General features: G+C 43.5%; 1 protein-coding gene across 2 annotated transcripts in view; it reads left to right on the top strand.

Annotated features, from left to right (window-relative positions):
* The window catches only part of DEAF1 (DEAF1 transcription factor), an 82,149-nt gene that overhangs the window by 46,604 nt on the left and 15,120 nt on the right, over positions 1-20,425 (top strand). The window contains exon 10 of one of the 2 annotated variants that reach the window (XM_073604925.1): positions 10,675-10,737. The exons of the other annotated variant lie outside the window; for it this stretch is intronic. Within the exon in view, the coding sequence (XP_073461026.1) occupies positions 10,675-10,737 (63 nt within the window). The remainder of the gene's footprint in view (positions 1-10,674; positions 10,738-20,425) is intronic. 2 annotated transcript variants of the gene reach the window in all.

The following is a 20,425-nucleotide window of genomic DNA, read 5'->3' as shown; positions in this document are numbered from 1 at the left end:
TCCTTGAGATGGTTCTACGCCTTCATTTGAGTCCAGCCGTGTTTGATTATATGGATTGTACTTGATTAGGAAAACCACACACCTGTCTATGTAAGACCTTACAGCTCACAGTGCATGTCAGCGCAAATGAGAATCATGAGGTCAAAGGAACTGCCTGAAGAGCTCAGAGACAGAATTGTGGCAAGGCACAGATCTGGCCAAGGTTACAAAAACATTCTGCTGCACTTAAGGTTCCTAAGAGCACAGTGGCCTCCATAATGCTTAAATGGAAGACATTTGGGACGACCAGAACCCTTCCTAGAGCTGGCCGTCCGGCCAAACTGAGCTATCGGGGGAGAAGAGCCTTGGTGAGAGAGGTAAAGAAGAACCCAAAGATCACAGTGGCTGAGCTCCAGAGATGCAGTCGGGAGATGGGAGAAAGTTGTAGAAAGTCAACCATCACTGCAGCCCTCCACCAGTCGGGGCTTTATGGCAGAGTGGCCCGTTGGAAGCCTCTCCTCAGTGCAGGACACATGAAAGCCCGCATGGAGTTTGCTAAAAAAACACCTGAAGGACTCCAAGATGGTGAGAAATAAGATTCTCTGGTCTGATGAGACCAAGATAGAACTTTTTGGCCTTAATTCTAAGCAGTGTGTGTGGAGAAAACCAGGCACTGCTCATCACCTGTCCAATACAGTCCCAACAGTGAAGCATGGTGGTGGCAGCATCATGCTGTGGGGGTGTTTTTCAGCTGCAGGGACAGGACGACTGGTTGCAATCGAGGGAAAGATGAATGCGGCCAAGTACAGGGATATCCTGGATGAAAACCTTCTCCAGAGTGCTCAGGACCTCAGACTGGGCCGAAGGTTTACCTTCCAACAAGACAATGACCCTAAGCACACAGCTAAAATAACGAAGGAGTGGCTTCACAACAACTCCGTGACTGTTCTTGAATGGCCCAGCCAGAGCCCTGACTTAAACCCAATTGAGCATCTCTGGAGAGACCTAAAAATGGCTGTCCACCAACGTTTACCATCCAAACTGACAGAACTGGAGAGGATCTGCAAGGAGGAATGGCAGAGGATCCCCAAATCCAGGTGTGAAAAACTTGTTGCATCTTTCCCAAAAAGACTCATGACTGTATTAGATCAAAAGGGTGCTTCTACTAAAATACTGAGCAAAGGGTCTGAATACTTAGGACCATGTGATATTTCAGTTTTTCTTTTTTAATAAATCTGCAAAAATGTCAACAATTCTGTGTTTTTCTGTCAATATGGGGTGCTGTGTGTACATTAATGAGGAAAAAAATGAACTTAAATGATTTTATCAAATGGCTGCAATATAACAAAGAGTGAAAAATTAAAGGGGGTCTGAATACTTTCCATCCCCACTGTATATCTATCTATAGATATATATATATCTATAGATAGATATATATATATAGATATCTCAGTATCTCACACCCCCTCACGTTTTTGTAAATATTTTATTATATTTTTTCATGTGACAACACTGAAGAAATGACACTTTGCTACAATGTAAAGTAGTGAATGTACAGCTTGTATAACAGTGTAAATTTGCTGTCCTCACAAAAAACTCAACATACAGCCATTAATGTCTAAACCGCTGCCAACAAAAGTGAGTAAACCCCTAAGTGAAAATGTCCAAATTGGGCCCTATTAGCCATTTTCCCTCCCTGGTGTCATGTCACTTATTAGTGTTACAAGGTCTCAGGTGTGAATGGGGAGCAGGTGTGGTAAATTTGGTGTTATTACTCTCACTCTCTCATACTGGTCACTGGAAATTCAACATGTCACCTCATGGCAAAGAACTCTCTGAGGATATGAAAAAAAGAATTCTCGCTCTACATAAAGATGGCCTAGGCTATAAGATGATTGCCAAGACCCTGAAACTGAGCTACAGCACGGTGGCCAATACCATACAGTGGTTTAACAGGACAGGTTCCACTCAGAACAGGCCTCGCCATGGTCGACCAAAGATGTTGAGTGCACACACTCAGCGTCATATCCAGAGGTTGTCTTTGGGAAATAGATGTATGAGTGCTGCCAGCATTTCTGCAGCGACTGAAGGGATGGGGGGTCAGCCTGTCAATGCTCAGACCATACGCCGCACACTGCATCAAATTGGTCTGCATGGCTTTCATCCCAGAAGGAAGCCTCTTCTAAAGATGATGCACAAGAAGCCCGCAAACAGTTTGCTGAAGAGAAGCAGACTAAGGACATGGATTACTGGAACCATGTCCTGTGGTCTGATGAGACCAAGATAAATGGTTCAGATGGTGTCAAGCGTGTGTGGTGGCAACCAGGTGAGGAGTACAAAGGCAAGTGTGCCTTGTCTACAGTCAAGCATGGTGGTGGGAGTGTTATGGTCTGGGGCTGCATGAGTGCTGCCGGCATTGGAAAGCTACAGTTCATTAAGGAAACCATAAATGCCAACATGTACTGTGACATACTGAAGCAGAGCATGATCCCCTCCCTTTGGAGACTGGGCCGCAGGGCAGTATTCCAAAATAACGACCCCAAACACACCTCCAAGACGACCACTGCCTTGCTGAAGAAGCTGAGGGTAAAGGTGATGGACTGGCCAAGCATGTCTCCAGACCTAAACCCTATTGAGCATCTGTGGGGCATCCTCAAATGGAGGGTGGAGGAGCACAAAGTCTCTAACATCCACCAGCTCCGTGATGTCGTCATGGAGGAGTGGAAGAGGACTCCAGTGGCAACCTGTGAAGCACCGGTGAACTCTAAGAGGATTAAGGCAGTACTGGAAAATAATGCTGGTCACACAAAATATTGACACTTTGGGCCCAATTTGGACATTTTCACTTAGAGGTGCACTCACTTTTTTGTTGCCAGCGGTTTAGATGTTAAAAGAGAAGTATGGGTTTGGGTTTTTTCCCCAGTCATACTTACCTAGGTGGATGCAGCACTGAGAACTGAGTGGTCGAACATCGCCGATGGCTTGGTTCTCTTGACTCCCCAAACAGAGAGCTGCTGACTGTCAATCAGCAGCTCTCCTGCTCTGCTTCTCCACACTCACTGGAGCGTGGAGCTGTGGAGGGGCGGGGAGCGGCCGTCTCAGCGGCTCGCTGAGAGGCTAAAACTGCAATCAGTCCAGGAACCTGGCGGATCCAGAGTCAAAATGGTACGGTGCCTGGACTGATCTGTGTGACGTCAGCAGAGAGTGGACTTCAGACCTCTCTGCTGAGAATGGGTCACAGGATTGCAAAACGAATTGCACTCCTGTGACCCATAGGAGAAGTCCAGCCATACAAGCTCAGGTTGGACTTCTCCTTTAATGGTTGTGTGTTGAGTTATTTGATGATCCCCTGCAGATTGTGTAAGTTTGCTCACTTACAAAGAAATTAAGGGTCTATAATTTATTTTTATCAAAAGTGTATTTTAAATGATAGAGACAGAGGGGCTGATTTATGAACATGTTGGCGCATTTGCATGCTCAGGAATAGTTATTGCAACATGGCGCATACTTAAACGAATAGAAACCAGCTGCATGGGTGCAGACACATTCTTAAATACAGAACAGGCACTTGCTCATTGTAATGCTGATCATGTTAATTAACTTTTCCTTATCACATGGAGAATATTGCTTCCAGTTTTATTCCATTCATTCATTTCTTCTTGAAACAACTCAATATTCATTCTAGAGATCTTCCTCCAATCAACAACTGTGCGGATGTTCCCTGTAATTGTGCATTTTATGGTGATCGTCTATAATCATTGGTGGAGCCGAAACTTCCATGAAAACATCTTCTCAATACATGTCTGCGTATTGTGCATTCTGGACAATTCATTTCCCCATACACTGTGCAATCTGATTGCATGATGTTTAAATCGAATCATCTATCTGAGCAATTCATTTCCCCATACACTATGCAATCTGATTGCATGACGTTTACATCTAACCTTCTGTCTGAGCAATTCATTTCCCCATACACTGTGCAATCTGATTGCATGACGTTTACATCTAACCTTCTGTCTGAGCAATTCATTTCCCCATACACTGTGCAATCTGATTGCATGACGTGTAAATCTAATCTTCTATCTGAGCAATTCTTTCCCCATACACTGTGCAATCTGATTGCACAGTGTATGGGGAAAGAATTGCTCAGATAGATGATTTGATTTAAATGTCATGCAATCAGATTGCACAGTGTATGGGGAAATGAATTGTCCAGAATGCACAATACACAGACATGTATTGAGAAGATGTTTTCATGGAAGTTTTGGCTCCACCAATGATTATAGATTATCACCATAAAATGCACAATTACAAGTCCAGGGAATATCCGCACAGCTGTTGATTGGAGGAAGATCTCTAGAACGATTATCAAGTTGTTTCAAAAAGAAGTGAATGAATGGAATAAAAGTGGAAGCAATATTCTCCATGTGATAAAGAAAAGCTCATTAACATGATCAGCATTACAATGGCTAGGCCACTCCATGACCTTAACCTCCCTGGCGGTATGATTCTTTCGGATTTTAGGTGCTGAAAGCGGTACAATTATTTTGCATGGAAATTTGGCGTTTTATATTGTAGGTCTGTAAATCTTAACAATAACACACTTAAATCTGTCCAAACCAGAGTCTAGTAGATATCCCGGGTATGATAAAGTTTGAAACACAAAAACATAAATTATAATATAATAAATAAAAATAAATAATTAAAAAAAATTTAAAAAAATAGTAATAAAATAAATTTCCCCACAATTCACTATCGCTCAATTCTGCAAGTGTTCTAATTTACTATCGCTGTTTTCTAGCTGGTCTAAAGCCACTTTTGACGTAAAGGGACACTTTTTGGTTGCTATGGACAATCTCTAGTTTCCAGGCAGAAAGAACAGTGTATATCATGTAAAACTGCATGCAGGGCATGGGCCAGAGCACTGGGGACAAAAGGGATGTGAAATCATTTCATACAGTACTGTAATCTGTAAGATTACAGTACTGTATGTGTTATGATTTTGACATTTTTTTGAATTTGCCGCCAGGCTCCGCCCCCGTGCGTCGCGCCGCTCGCAGGGAACGGAGCCTGGCACGGAGAGGCTTCGGAGGAGGACGGAGCCCTCGGACACTGCGAGTGACATCGCAGGATCCCGGGGACAAGGTAAGTAAAGCCGCCCCAGGATCCTGCAATGCGATCCCGAGTGTGGCTCGGGGTTACCGCTAATGGTACTGAATTTTAACCCCGAGCCACACTCGGGAATACCGCCAGGGAGGTTAATGTGCTTCTTCTTGATCCACTCCTTTATTGCCTTGGCAGTATGTTTTGGGTTATTGTCATGCTGGAAGACCCATCCACGACCCATTTTTGTTCTGGCTGAGGGAAGAAGGTTCTCATGCAAGATTTTACAGTATGTTGCCCCATCCATTGGCCGCCCCTCAATGCGGCAAAGTCGGTCTGTACCTTTAGCAGAGAAACGGCCCCAAAGCATAATGGGGATTTCTCCTCACTTGTACCTCTAACTGGACAGAAAATGAGAGAAAATCTCCCCAATGGAAACCAAGACAGCAATAAAAACCTTCTGGGGTGTGTTTCTTTCCTACTCTCTTTCAAAACTAAAAAAAAAAAACTAACTAAAACTAAAAAAAAAAAAAAGGTTTTGCTGGAGTTTCACTACAATAAAGTCTATCTCTGTGAGTGCATCATTTTCTTGTTTTAGTCCCATTAAAGTGTAGCTAAACCTAAAAGCAAAAAATTAAGATATAGCAGCTTACCCATCCTTAAATATTCTTGCTGCATTAATGTTCTTTTTTAGGCTTTTTTTTCTGTTATCTGATAAACTAGCCAGTAAGTCTGTTATTTTTGAATTCCTATAACCTGCCAAGCTGTCCAGTCAAAGTGTCAGTAGGTTGAGACAAACTATCTGACTGGGGTGCTTACAGTTTATTAATTGTTTTAAAACCTTAAAGTGATTGTAAAGCTTTGGGTTTTTTTTGTTTTTTTTTTAACTTTCAATAGTTTTTATTGAATTTTTTCAGAGAAAATAGAGTCATTGATACATAATTTTACATAGCGGAACAATAAATCCATAGTAATGCAACGTATAAGAGAATGAGTTTATATATATATATATATATATATATAAACAACTGTGGTTAGTGGGCGCCGGTACATCAATCAAACATATGGAGGGGAAGAGCTGCCCCTCTCTGGACACCCCAAATGGGTACAAGCTGTGTCATGGAAAGGGGAGCGGCACATCCAACCCACAGATCAAATGCTATTTAAACTGGCGTGGATGTGTCTTTCATACTTACCTCCACTGTGCAGTTCGTTTTGCACAGAGTGGCCCCGAGGACCCTGGGCGGTGCTGGTAGCTCCTTCCCGAATCGTATAACCCCCTAGAAGAAGCCCTCTCCCGGGGGGGGGTTACCTTGCGGGCGCGCTCCTGAGTCCAGCATTTGCATCCATAGATGCAGAATGCTGGACTTGCCCCCCCCCCAACGCCTGATTGACAATGGCTGCGCTGCTATCAATCTATCCAATCACGACAACGGGCAGGGGGGAAGAGCGCGTCGCCAGCGTGGGAATTACGGGGCTCAAGTGAGTAAAACGGGGGGGGGGGCTGGTCAGTGACAGAAGTTTTTTCACCTAACCCCTTTAATATAAAATTAAAAAAAATATATATTGCTGTACCTGCTTAAAAAGTGTTGACTGTAGGGAGGGACTCTACCCTCCCTGCAGGTTGACAATGCTGCTGTCCAAAGGTGGCTCCATTTCTCTTCTATAGAGCGGAGGTGTCCTAAGAGAGCGTGTTTTACTGGCTTGAACCACCAGGCGTAACTCCACTTTTGTTGAGAAAAAAATATTCCCCTCTGGGTGATCTATGTACATTGCAAGAATTATAACAACCTTTGTTGCAAATTCCTACCTTTTGTTATTCTGAAGAAATCCCTGTATGTGCCCCTGTGATGAGTGGGTCTAATGGGAGTGGTTTCATAATTATCTATCAGATGTGCATCTGCAGAGCACTAATGAGCACTACTCTGCTGGGCCTGCATCCCTTTAGGCGTGTTCCTATTGGGAGTATCTCACCAAAAATGACATTTTTGTTGCAGGGGATGCCTGAAATCTGACTTGTATCTTAGGCAGACTTCTGGGGAAATTGGTGAGCCAATCACACAAGCAGGAAATGATATTTCTGGGGGGTGGTCAGTACACACTCTGTGTACAAAACAACTCCAGGTAGCCATATTTCACTGCATTTACAGAAAATTACAGTGACTGCAGATTGAAAAGGAAAGGTAATGTTTAATAACATTCAATTACAATATGACTTGTGTCGCAATTGTATACGCTATATTATTTTTTCTTTATTTGCAATTTTTTTTCCCCACGAAAGTGGAGTTACCCTTTAAGGATTGGTAAGCTGCACTATATAACTTTTTTTGTTTTTGGGTTTAGATACATTTTTACCTGTAAGTTCTTAAGCCTAGAGTGTTTGCACCAAACTATTTGTGCAGTAGTAAAATTTTTCATTTACAGCATTGAGGATGTGGCAGTGGTTTGTTATTTTAATACTGTCCTATTTACTTACTGTACTGTCTATTGAAGGTTAGTTTTTGGATAATAAAAGCTGAAGTTTAGCTAAAAAAAAAAAGCTATAGTGACATATCTTACCTGTAATGAAGTACGGTATGCCCCATGCCGTGCGGGCAACTGGATCTTTCAGAAATCTTCTGTGCAGGGTTGCTGGTCGTCCTCTTGTCTCTGAACTTCCGGTGCTGCAATAGTTTAATTGCTTTGGGTCTGCAGTGAAGATGGTCTGACGGGGACCTGCCTCCTCCTCCTCCATTGAGAAAAACCTGTGCATAGTCTACACTGCATGTAACATGGTCTTTAAATGGGGGAGAGGATCCTGTCATTCATCTGAATTCCCCCCATTCAGAGATTGTGCTACATGCAGTGTAAGTAATAAAATAACTTTTCTCAATTGGGGAGGAGGGTCCAGGTCCTCGTTGGACCAGCATCACTACAGATTCACTATTGCAGCGCTGGAGGTACAGATTTCTTTACAGGTATGTAACGTCACTAAAGCAGTAGTTTTTTTTTTTTTCTAAATTTTAGCTTTAAGCACTATTCAATTACATTTTCTTAGGGTTCCATTTTACCCTTTTGAAATAAAATAAATGGAATATCATACGGAATGTAATCTGAGTAATACAAAAATTACCAATTTAAGAGCCTATAATAAATAAACGTAAAGTGAAATAGAAGTACTGTAGAACCTGTGCTCAAACACCATCATTATGAATTAAGAAACTGACCTGCAATATATTATTTATTTTGAGTTGACATAATAAGGGTCAGAGGGTTGTAACCCTGTTTCAGAGCAGCTCTCGCCACAGCAACACCCACCCTCAGTATGGCCATGACACAGGTCAGCGAGATGATCTGTAATTAAATCGGTAATCCTCTTATGGGACAGACAGGTCCCATTGAGACTGAGACCTGCTTTAAATCCTTGGTGTCTGAAGAGATTGTTTCCTGCGCTCTGGCTTTGTTCAAAACCTGAGTTTTCCCTTATTATGAACTTCAGATGTCCTGTATTATTATGATAATCTTAACTATTTTAGGATGATCACACATTTCAATTCAACCTTAAGCAATTGATGACTTTGAAATGACAATTTAACGTTTGTTGGCATTTCTGATCACTTCAAAACAATTTCTTAGACACCTTTCATACTGGGGCGCTTTGCAGGCGCTACAGCACTCAAAACAGCGCCTGCAAAGCGCCCTGAAAGAGCCGCTCCTGTCTCTTCAGTGTGAAAGCCCCGGGAATTTTCAGACTGGAGCGGTGCGCTGGCAGGACGGTAAAATAAGTCCTGCTAGCAGCATCTTTGGAGCGGTGAAGGAGCGGTGTGTATACCGCTCCTCCACTGCTCCTGCCCATTGAAATGAATGGGCAGCGCAGCTATACCACCAGCAAAGCGCTGGTTTTAACCCTTTCTCGGCCGCTAACAGGGGTTAAAAGCGCCCGGCTAGCGGCCAAATACCTACGCAAATACGATGGTAAAGCACCCCTAAAAATAGCATCGCTTTACCGCCGGCGCCGCCCCCAACCCAGTGTGAAAGGGGGCTTAGTGATGAATTGAAAAGGAAGTGTTTGCAGAAGTTGGAATAATTTCTCTAGTTTTCTTTGGGTTTGTAGTGTATGTGTGATGTGTATTGAATATTTCTCTTTTCATTTGACCTTTTGCAACATGCAGAGCAACAATGTCTATTGAAAACATTAAATAAAATAAAAAAATGATGTGTATGTGTTCAGGTTCAGCCAACAATGTGAGTAGTGGAGTTCTGTCTTCATAAATGGGAGCTCAAAGCTGAACTCCAGACACAAGTTCATTTATATAAATACGCTGTGTGTAACAAATGCCTATGCAGACCCAGATATTACCCTGTAAATTAGCAGTGACATCACAGAACTATACATGTCCTGTGCAGAGAGTAGAGCTGTGGGAGGGACCCAGCAGGCCCACCAACTACAGGCTGTGAGCCGTAAAATTACAATAGGAGGTGGATACAAGACCAGTCACCCTGCACAGGGAAAGAGAGCAGCAGTGACTGGTCTTTTTCATGTTGGATTACTGCAAAGATCTGAAAGAAATACACAAGCAAACCAAGATCTACTTTAGAATACACATGGCTCTTCTATCTAGACAATATTTTATCTCGGCGTACAGGTTTAATGCAAATCTGTTGGTGAATGTAAATCCCTGTCCCACTCAACTATGAACTTAGCACCTTCTGTTGGCCAAAATTAATCATTGGTACCTTTGCCCATCTCCCCAAAATCCTCTACTAGTTTAACCTTTTTACTGCCAATGTCATATGTATAACATTGGTGGCAGTGGGGGGTATTACACTGGCGGTTGCAATGTGTGTAAATCTAACAAGTTGACTGTCAGATGGAAATGATCCGGCAGCTGTGCAGATCGCTTCCTAACACCTCTGTAACTGATGGTCTCCCCCCCTTGCTATGTTTCCAGAGCTCCAGCATGGTGGGTGCTGCTGGGTAGAGGATAGGGAGATCAGCGAATGTCTGTTTGCTGATCAACCCCCCCCCCCTTCCTGCTAATCACCCAGAAGTGATATGTAAAACATCACTTCCAGGTCTTGGTGTCATCTGTACTCTCATTATTTTGCACAGGTGATTTGATCAGTTACCACAGCCGTTTCATCTGAGGGAAAACCTGAAAACATGACCTGTTGGGGCGCCTTGAGGACTGGAGTTGAGAAACACTGACTTAGGGGACTTTTGTCACCTATGTGATAAAAAAAAGTTTAGAAAAAAAAATTTAAAAAGTGTAAAAAATTAAAGTTATACTCAAGTACTTAAAATCCCCCCTGCCCCCCAAAAAATGTTTGAGTTTGCAAAAATGGCCCTAACAGTGAAAGGGTTTAAGCGATTGTCCATCATTTAAAAAAAAAAAAAAAAAAAACACAAACACTCCCTGTCCTACCACCCATTCCTCTGATCTGCTCTTTGATCACCATGGGAAAAGCATAGGTGCAATCATAAGAGTGGTTAGCTAGGTAATTAAAGGCAATATTGAAGTACTTCATAATGCTAAAAAATTCTGTAGGGTAGTGTCTAATGTGATGTACCATTTAACCTTATTTATCACATTAACATTTATTTCCATGCAGTTCCCAAGTCAATTGTTTCAGCAGACAGAAGAAATAAATGGGAAGCATGAGATATTACTTAGGGTAAGGCCTATATTTCAGTTTTTCTCCTCTCTACCTTGTTCTTCCTCCGCTGTCTCTAGAGAATGGCGAGTTCTGTGGTGAAAAATTAAATTGCGACATTTATTCTACAGCTGGACCCCTGGGTTCTACACAATGACGTCTGCCTGTTCTATATATGAGAAAATTGTATTTCCGCAGAAAAATTACACGTTAAAACACACGTTTTTGAATATTAATGCACAGTACTATCTTTGGAATGCGTGTGTCCTATATATATATAATATACATTCACACAGGAAAACACTTGAAGTGTGACAGGTTTATGAATGTATCGTCACACAGAGTCACACCTCCCTCCTCTCTCACTCTGCATCTCATTAAGTCTCGCTATTTTGAGGAATTTTTACTTCCACATCTTCACACTCTCTCCTCCACCCTTAGACTTCTGTCTGCTGGGTTTATTTTATTCATTAGTGTTGTTTTATACATTGTTTGTCTCATTTTGCTTACTTTTCTAGTTATGCCATTTTAATTGCTTGTGCAAGCACAATTCTTGTGTACGTCATTTATCATGTAACTCACCAATTATTAACTACCTTACTGATAAATGTATAAATGTCTGTAAATTGTTATTTTATTGGCTTATATACATCTTTCCACTGACTCCAGTGAGGGGGGGGGGGAGTTTTTTTTTTTTTTTTTAGTATGAGGGTTTTAGTGTGCTAAACATTCGGTTTTACATTGGCGTAGCTCAAGAGAAAAAGAGCTACAGGTGACAAATCCGGCATCACCTTTTCTCAAGATTTTTCTGCACAGTTGCATGTATCTTACTGGATAAAAACTGTGTCAACCACAGCTATCTTTACCTGAACTGCCAAACCAACCATTACACAAGATAGGAAAGGAGCTAAATAGGACACATAGATGTGAGCATAGATAAAGGATTTGAGGACAGGGAGAAACATCAGAAATTAGTGGAAGATTCAGAGGAGAAACTGGGCATTAAGGGTGACCATGGGTGATTGTGAGAGAGAGAGGAAACATGGATATCTAATAAAAGCCAGGGCAGAGAATTGAAACATTGGTGTCTGTTAAAAGCCAGAGCAGAAAAGGAGAACACTAGTGTATGGCTGGTGGCAGATATATAAAGGGCAAACATCAGTGCCTTATGGGGGCCCAGCAGAGGTCAGAAAAGCTATATTTGATGGGGTCATAGTAGAAATTGAGAACTTTGGTGTCTGTTTGGGGCCAGAGATGTTAGAGGGAAAAGGATTGAAGCACTGCTGAAGCAGGGCTAGATCAAGGGGAGTGCTGGGGGTGTATGTGCCCCCCCACCTTCCTGATTCAATTAAATTCCCCCCAGACTGCTATTGACACTGTGCTTAATACTCTGAGCTCCTCCTCCCTCCACTGCCACACTGGGCTTCCCAAGTCCTCACAGATACAATCTGTAAAAATGTATAGAGCTAGCACAAAGTAAGGGTGATTCAAACCCCTAAGTTCCAGTCTGTATATTAAAAGTCCATAGCAGTGTAGGCTTATATATTTAGAGTTCATAGCAATATGATGCTCTGCACACTTCTCCCAAGCCCCAGCACAGATCCAGCTACTGTAGCTTCACTATTGTTGGGGTGAGGCAGAAAAAAAAGGGGGGGGATGTGGGCTGGAATTTGGGGAGAGAGAAAACGGGGGGGGGGGGGGGGGTCTGGACTTTGGAGAGACAGAAAAATGGGTGAGGACTGGACTTTGAGGAGTGAGAGATATGAAGGGAGGGTCGATTTTGGGGGCTGTATTTTGGAGTGACAGAAAAAATGGGTGGTGGATGTGCTGGACTTCGGAGAGACAAAAACGATGAACTTGATTAGGAGAGGCAGAAAAAATGGGGGGGGGGGGGTTATGGGGAAACAGAAAAATGGGTAGAGGCTGGACTGTGGAGAGGTAGAAAGATGAAGGCTGAACTTTGGAGAGTCAAACAGTGGGGGTGGGGGTGGGGGTGTGGCTGGTCTTTGGAGAGACAGAAAAATGGAGGGGGGTTCACTTTGGAGAGAAAGAATAATTGGGGAGGGGATTGGACTTTGGATAGAGAGCCAGAAAAACAGAAGGGATGGGGGCTGTACTTTGAAGAGACAGCAAAAGTATGTGCAGTTGCAGATGTGCAAGTATGCATCCTTCGGTTAACGTTACCTAGCTCACTGACTTTGTCAGATTACATCAGCCGTTTGTTAAATTTAATTTCTTATCGTACATCACGGGACACAGAGCCATAGTAGTTACTATGTGGGTTATAGGCCACCTTCAGATGATGGCTACTGGCACGCCCTAAGACAAAAAGTGCACTCCCTATATAACCCCTCCCACTACTGGGAGTACCTCAGTTATCGCCAGTGTGTAAGGTGTTGGTCACGAGTGAAGATGTGCTGTGCTGAGCTCCACTGGAGCAATCCTTGCTGGGGCTAGCCATGCAGCCGGATCCATTCAAAGTGTCTTTTTAGCCGAATTGAATGGTACCCAGGCCTTGTATCCGAAGAAACGAGGTCTTGCCTGTAACGCTTCTCTTTTTAGATAGCTGGACCCCAAGATCCAGCACTTTTTGGTATTAAGGCCATAAAGTTTTACTGGCGGTGGTACTAATACAGGTCCAGGATTGTGGGTTTCACTGAGGATCCCCAGCTCCTGAAGGTTTAACGGAACCCACCGTGAAGGGTGAAGATTGGGTCTGTTGGTTTACCACAGAAAACCTTGCGGCGGGCAAGGTAAGTGGAGTTTTCTAAGAATTTTTCAAAATTTTCCTATGAATGTCTCCTTTAATTTTGTAAATGTTGTCATGCCTATGTGTCACCACTGGGGGCTGTATAGAGCACTTACCGTCTCATGCTTCTCAGAGAGCTCACGATGTGTCCAGGAAACAGCAGTTTTCTTCCTCCAGATGGCAGCAGACCTCCGGTAAGTCTGGGGGGGGTTTTCCTCCCCACCAGACGCCCCCCTGTCCTATTTTTTCTTCCCCTGTTCTCGAGGAAGGAGCACTTAAAAAAAAAGCGTGAATGGCACGCTGCTAGGCGGCTTCCAAGACCCCCCCCCTTCGCCATGCCTTCCTCTCTCTCTCTCTGTGATCCCATAGGATTGAAGCCTGCACTCGCGTGGGAAAAGCTATTTTTTGAAGGAAAGAGTAAGGGCCATAGACAGTGGGGGGGCGGGGCTTAGCGCAGCGTTGGCGTCCTCCAACGTCCAGCACGGGAAGGGGTGTTTTTTAAAAGGCACCATTGTTGCTATTGCAAGCTGCGGAGGGACACAAGAGCAAAGGTGGCATGTAAGAGGTTTGGTGACACAGGCATTCCTTTTGACACATTTACTACTGCATCAGGCTGAGCTTTAATAGCAGCAGCAGAGCTGGATTATTGCTCAAGTAGTGGATGCATTCCTTCTGGTAGTACCTCTGCTTTGTGCATCGGGCTATGGTCGGAAGGGGGGTAAAAAATACTTTTAAAAAAAGTCTAGAAAGTCTAGAAGTCTAGAAAGACTATAGTCACACAGAAGCCTAGAACCATCTCAAAAAGGATGGCATCCTCCCCTGAGAGTAATATGGCTAGTCAGAGTGAGCCATCAGGAGGGGCAAGTGTTGCAGCTGCTCTTAACCCTGCAGCCCCTGTGTATATTACTAAGGAGTTTTTTTCTTCAACCATTTTAAGTTTGGAGCAAAAAAATGATGCTTTAATCGCATCCCAGAGTGGGACTAAGCGTAGCAAGTCCCCGTCCGTTGCTCAGGACCCTCATGCTGAGGAACAAGGGGTGAGAGATGACGAATTTCTCTCAAGGGACCAGGAAGAGGCTGATGTCTCCTCTTCCGAAGAACCTAATACAGAAGTATCAGGTTCGCAGGAAAGGTTGTTGGTACAGTCTCTCACTGAATTGGTCCGCTCCACGTTTTTACTGCCAATAACGCAGTCAGTCGATGAGCCCACTTCTGGTTTTGGTTCACTAAAGCCTCCCTAATCTGTTCATGCTTTTCCTATCCATTCATGGCTAAAAAAGCTTATGTATTCTGAGTGGGAGCACCCAGCTAAACAGTTTTTTCTTCCAAAAAAGTTTTCAATACTTTTTCCTATGGAGGAAGAATTCTATAAGAAATGGGGAGTTCCAGCAATTAACGCTGCTATATCCTCTGTAAACAAAAACCTGACTTGTCTAGTAGACAGTGCTCATATGCTAAAGGATCCAACAGATAAGAAGTTGGAATTCCTTTTTAAAAACTATATTTTGCTCGCAGGTTCTGTGGTTCAGCCTGCGCAGACAGCGATTGGTGTACCTAAGTTCTTAAAGAACCAGTTTATAGAGGTGCTCAAGGTTATTCCTGATCAGCAGGCCCTGGATTTGGCCGGGATATCAGAAGCGTTGTGTTTTACAGTAAACGCTATGAAAGATTCTATTTGCTAGGCCTCATAGCTCATGCTAGGGCTGATACATGTGCGTAGAATCCTATGGTTGAAAAATTGGTCAGCCGAAGCGCCATGCAAAAAGCTCTTGGCCAGTTTCCAATTTCATGGTGAACAGTTATTTGAAGACAATCTGGATAAGTAAATCCAAAGAATTTCTAATGGGAAAAGTTCCCTTTTACCGGTTAAGAAGAAGTTTAAGCATTTTTCTTTTAAACGTGCTTCTTCTCCAGTGCAGGGGGCATCAGCCTCCAGGCAGTCACGACGGCCTCCACCGTCAGGTTCAAGAGGTAAACCTCAGGGTCAGTCATAGGGCCAAAAGAGGACCTGGGGGAGGAAACCCACAAAACAAAATACTAAAGCCTCCTTATGAAGGGGTACCCCCGCTCGCTCGAGTGGGGGGGAAGGCTTCTACAGTTTTCAAGGGTCTGGCAGGAACAATGTCAAGACAGATGGGTGGCTCCCTCAATTTTTCTAGGTTACAAACTAGAGTTCCGAGAGTTCCAATCTCCTCGTTTTCTCAGATCAAATGTTTCCAGAGATCCAGTGAAAAAGAAGTCTCTCTCTCTCTAGCTTTGGATCATCTGTCTCAAAGAGTGATATTGGTGATCCCCTTGGAAGAGCAAGGATTAGGGTTTTATTCAAACCTTTTCATGGTTCCAAAACCAAACGGGGATGTCAGACCCATTTTAGATCTCAAAGATCTAAACCAGTTTTTGAATATCTGTTCCTTTCGCATGGAGTCAATCCGATCAGTCTCCATCCTACAAGGGGGAGAATTTCTGGCGTCAATCGTAATCAATGATGCTTATCTCCATGTGCCAATTTCTCGTTCGTTCATTGACGGACACAGCTCCTTTAATTGTTGACCTTGGGTTATCACGCCACCTTCAGGAGAGGACTAGGCAGAATATGTAAAACATGTTCTCCACTTACACCAAGCTCAGTTTGAAGCTGTGGAGCTTGGTGTAAGTGGAGCTGGATTAAGTGGGAGTTAAAAACAAGTGTTAGAGTATACAAGTCTTGCTGTCTGTTGGTGTGTGTTGCTGTCTGTTGGTGTGTGTTGCTGTCTGTTGGTGTGTGTTGCTGTCTGTTGGTGTTTGCTGGGTTGCATTTTGGGGACTTTTCCTTTTAGTTTTTAATTTGCCTTTTGCTGTCATTTTTTAAATAGCTTTTTTTTTTTTTTTTTTTTCTTGTTTCATCAGTCTATCAATTAAGGGGTGTGGTTAATTGCTCACAGGTGCCTATTTAACTTGTTGTAGGACTCAGTCTGAGCGTGCTCAGTTTGAAGCTGTGGAGCTTGGTGTAAGTGGAGCTGGATTAAGTGGGAGTTAAAAACAAGTGTTAGAGTATACAAGTCTTGCTGTCTGTTGGTGTGTGTTGCTGTCTGTTGGTGTTTGCTGGGTTGCATTTTGGGGACTTTTCCTTTTAGTTTTTAATTTGCCTTTTGCTGTCATTTTTTAAATAGCTTTTTTTTTTTTTTTTTTTTCTTGTTTCATCAGTCTATCAATTAAGGGGTGTGGTTAATTGCTCACAGGTGCCTATTTAACTTGTTGTAGGACTCAGTCTGAGCGTGCTCAGTTTGAAGCTGTGGAGCTTGGTGTAAGTGGAGCTGGATTAAGTGGGAGTTAAAAACAAGAGTTTAAAACAGGAGGTTATAACAGGGGTCATAGTACCTGTGTAGTGTGAGTATCTGAGTGTTGTCTGAGTAGTGTGTGTGGATCCTTAGTACTTGTGTATTGTGTACCTGTGTATTGTCTTGTCGTGTACCTGTGTATTGTCTTGAGTATTGGTGCCAGGAAGCTAGTTGTTAGGTAATTTGGACAGGGTAAAATCCCCAAATCCTCACCAAATTTAATAGGTACGATGCCCGGCGGGTGTGGAGAGGCGACTTTGTACATCTTGCCGCATGTATGCGTTCCTTGATCATCCGATCGAGGGCGAATACTGCTGTGCAAAATGTAAGCACATTGTTTCCCTGGAAGCCCAGGTTCTGAATCTGGGGAAGCAACTGTCAGCACTGAGAAGTCCCTCCATACTAAAGGTGAGCCAGGAACGTACACGGCAGGTGCCGGCAGGGGCCAGCATAGAGGCGGGTGGAGACAAAGAGGTGCAGGCACTAGCAAAGAGTAGATGGGTGATAGTCAGGAGGGGTAGAGGGGGAAGTGCCAGGGAGGCCGATCCAGGACTGGAGCATCCCAATAAGTACGCTCCATTGAGTGACATTGGTGAAACCAGTCAGGGACCAGCACTGCTGGAGATGAGGGACTCTCCTAGCTGCCAGGGGAAGAACTCCTCCAGTGAGAGTGGGGGGGCAGCAAAGGGAAAGGAAAGACAGATTCTGGTGGTAGGGGACTCAATTCTTAGAAGGACAGAGAGGGCAATCTGTAACCAAGACCTGAAGCGCCGAACAGTATGTTGTCTACCGGGCGCACATCACGGATCTTGTGGACAGATTACTGGGAGGGGCTGGGGAAGACCCGGCTGTCATGGTGCACGTTGGCACCAATGACAAAGTCAGAGGCAGATGGAGTGTCCTAAAGAACGATTTTAGGGACTTAGGAGCTAAATTGAGGAAAAGGACCTCCAAGGTAGTGTTCTCAGGAATACTACCGGTACATCGAGCCACACCAGAGAGGCAGAGGGAGATTAGGGAAGTAAACAAGTGGCTGAAGAGCTGGTGTAGTAAGGAGGGGTTTGGGTTCCTGGAGGACTGGGCCGACTTCTCAGTCGGTAACCGGTACTATAGAAGGGACGGACTGCACCTAAATGAGGAGGGTGCAGATCTGCTGGGAATGAAGATGGCCAAAAAGTTAGAGGGGTTTTTAAACTAGGCGATGGGGGGGAGGGTCCAGAGACAGTGATAGCCAGCGCGGAAGATATTCCAGAGGGTAGTATTGGGGGCATTAGTGGTAGGTTAACCAAAGCACAAAAACACAAGGTGAGTATAGTAGCAAGTCCAAGTTGCAATCTTGAAACACCCAATACGAGGACAATATGCGACCGGTCTAAACTATGTGGCATGTTCACCAATGCCAGGAGCCTGGCGGACAAGATGGGTGAACTAGAGATATTGTTGTACAAGGAGGATTTGGATTTTGTGGGAATTTCAGAGACCTGGTTCAACAGCTCTCATGATTGGCTGGCAAACATTCAAGGGTATACCCTATACCGCAAGGACAGAGAGGGTAAAAAAGGGGGAGGGGTATGCCTATATATCAAGAAAAATGTACAAGTGAATGTGAGAGATGACATCACTGAGGGGGCTAGGGAGGAGGTGGAATCTTTATGCTTTATGCTTATCCAAAGGGATGAAGCTAAGGGGAAAATAATACTGGGAGTATGCTATAGGCCCCCTAACCTGAGGGAGGAAGTGGAGACGGATCTCCTATCACAAATTGGATTAGCAGCAAGGATGGGAAGTGTTATCATAATGGGGGATTTTAATTATCCAGACATAGACTGGGCGGAGGGAACCGCGCATTCATTTAAGGCTCGCCAGTTCCTTAGTGTCTTGCAGGACAATTTTATGGGTCAGATGGTAGACGCACAAACTAGAAATAAAACATTACTAGATCTACTGATTACCAACAATACAGACCTGACAACAGATGTGGAAATACGGGGCAATTTAGGTAACAGCGATCACAGGTCAATTAGTTTCAGTATAAATCACACAAATAGGAGACATGAAGGGAACACAAAGACACTAAATTTCAAAAGAGCCAACTTCCCTAAACTACAAACCTTGCTAAAAGGCATAAATTGGGATAAAATATTAGAAACAAAGAATACGGAGGAGAGATGGGTTTGCTTTAAGAGCATATTAAATAAGGGCATTAGCCAATGTATCCCATTGGGTAATAAATTTAAAAGAGCGAACAAACATCCTGGATGGCTTAACTCCAATGTAAAAATGCATATAAAAGCAAAGGAGAAGGCCTTCAAAAATACAAGGTTGAGGGATCATCCACAGCATTCAGAATTTATAAAGAATGCAATAAGAAATGTAAGGGTGCAATTAGGATGGCTAAGATAGAACATGAAAGAAACATAGCGGAGGAGAGCAAAAAAAATCCCAAGAAATTCTTTAAGTATGTAAACAGTAAAAAAGGGAGGACAGACCATATTGGCCCCATAAAGAATGAGGAAGGACATCTGGTTACAAAGGATGGGGAGATGGCAAAGGTATTGAATTTATTCTTCTCCTCAGTCTTCACGAGTGAATCGGGGGGCTTCAGTAACCAAAACTGCAGTGTTTATCCTCATGACACAACACAGGAAGCACCTACATGGTTAACAGAGGACGGAATTAAAATTAGACTTGAGAAACTTAACATTAATAAATCACCGGGACCAGATGGCTTGCATCCGAGGGTACTTAGGGAACTCAGTCAGGTGATTGCCAGACCGTTGTTCCTAATTTTTACAGACAGTCTATTGACTGGAATGGTACCAGCTGATTGGAGAAAAGCCAATGTAGCACCAATATTTAAAAAGGGCCCAAAAAACATCCCTGGGAATTACAGACCAGTTAGCCTAACATCAATAGTATGTAAACTCTTGGAGGGGATGATAAGGGACTATATACAAGATTTTAGTAATAAGAATGATATCATTAGCAGTAATCAGCATGGATTCATGAAGAATCGTTCTTGCCAAACCAATCTATTAACCTTCTATGAGGAGGTGAGTTGCCATCTAGATAAAGGAAGGCCCGTAGACGTGGTGTATCTGGATTTTGCAAAAGCATTTGACACAGTTCCCCATAAACGTTTACTGTACAAAATAAGGTGCGTTGGCATGGACCATAGGGTGAGTACATGGATTGAAAACTGGCTACAAGGGCGTGTTCAGAGGGTGGTGATAAATGGGGAGTACTCAGAATGGTCAGGGGTGGGTAGTGGGGTTCCTCAGGGTTCTGTGCTGGGACCAATCCTATTTAATTTGTTCATAAACGACCTGGAGGATGGGATAAACAGTTCAATCTCTGTATTTGCAGACGATACTAAGCTAAGCAGGGCAATAACTTCTCCGCAGGATGTGGAAATCTTGCAAAAAGACCTGAACAAATTAATGGGGTGGGCGACTACATGGCAAATGAGGTTCAATGTAGAAAAATGTAAAATAATGCATTTGGGTGGCAAAAATATGAATGCAATCTATACACTGGGGGGGGAGAACCTCTGGGGGAATCTAGGATGGAAAAGGACCTGGGGGTCCTAGTGGATGATAGGCTCAGCAATGGCATGTAATGCCAAGCTGCTGCTAATAAAGCA

This window comes from Aquarana catesbeiana, linkage group LG11 (assembly GCF_042186555.1).
Source record: "Aquarana catesbeiana isolate 2022-GZ linkage group LG11, ASM4218655v1, whole genome shotgun sequence".
Taxonomy (NCBI): domain Eukaryota; kingdom Metazoa; phylum Chordata; class Amphibia; order Anura; family Ranidae; genus Aquarana; species Aquarana catesbeiana.
Note: the sequence above shows the minus strand (reverse complement) of the source record. Positions and strands in the feature narration are given on the sequence as shown.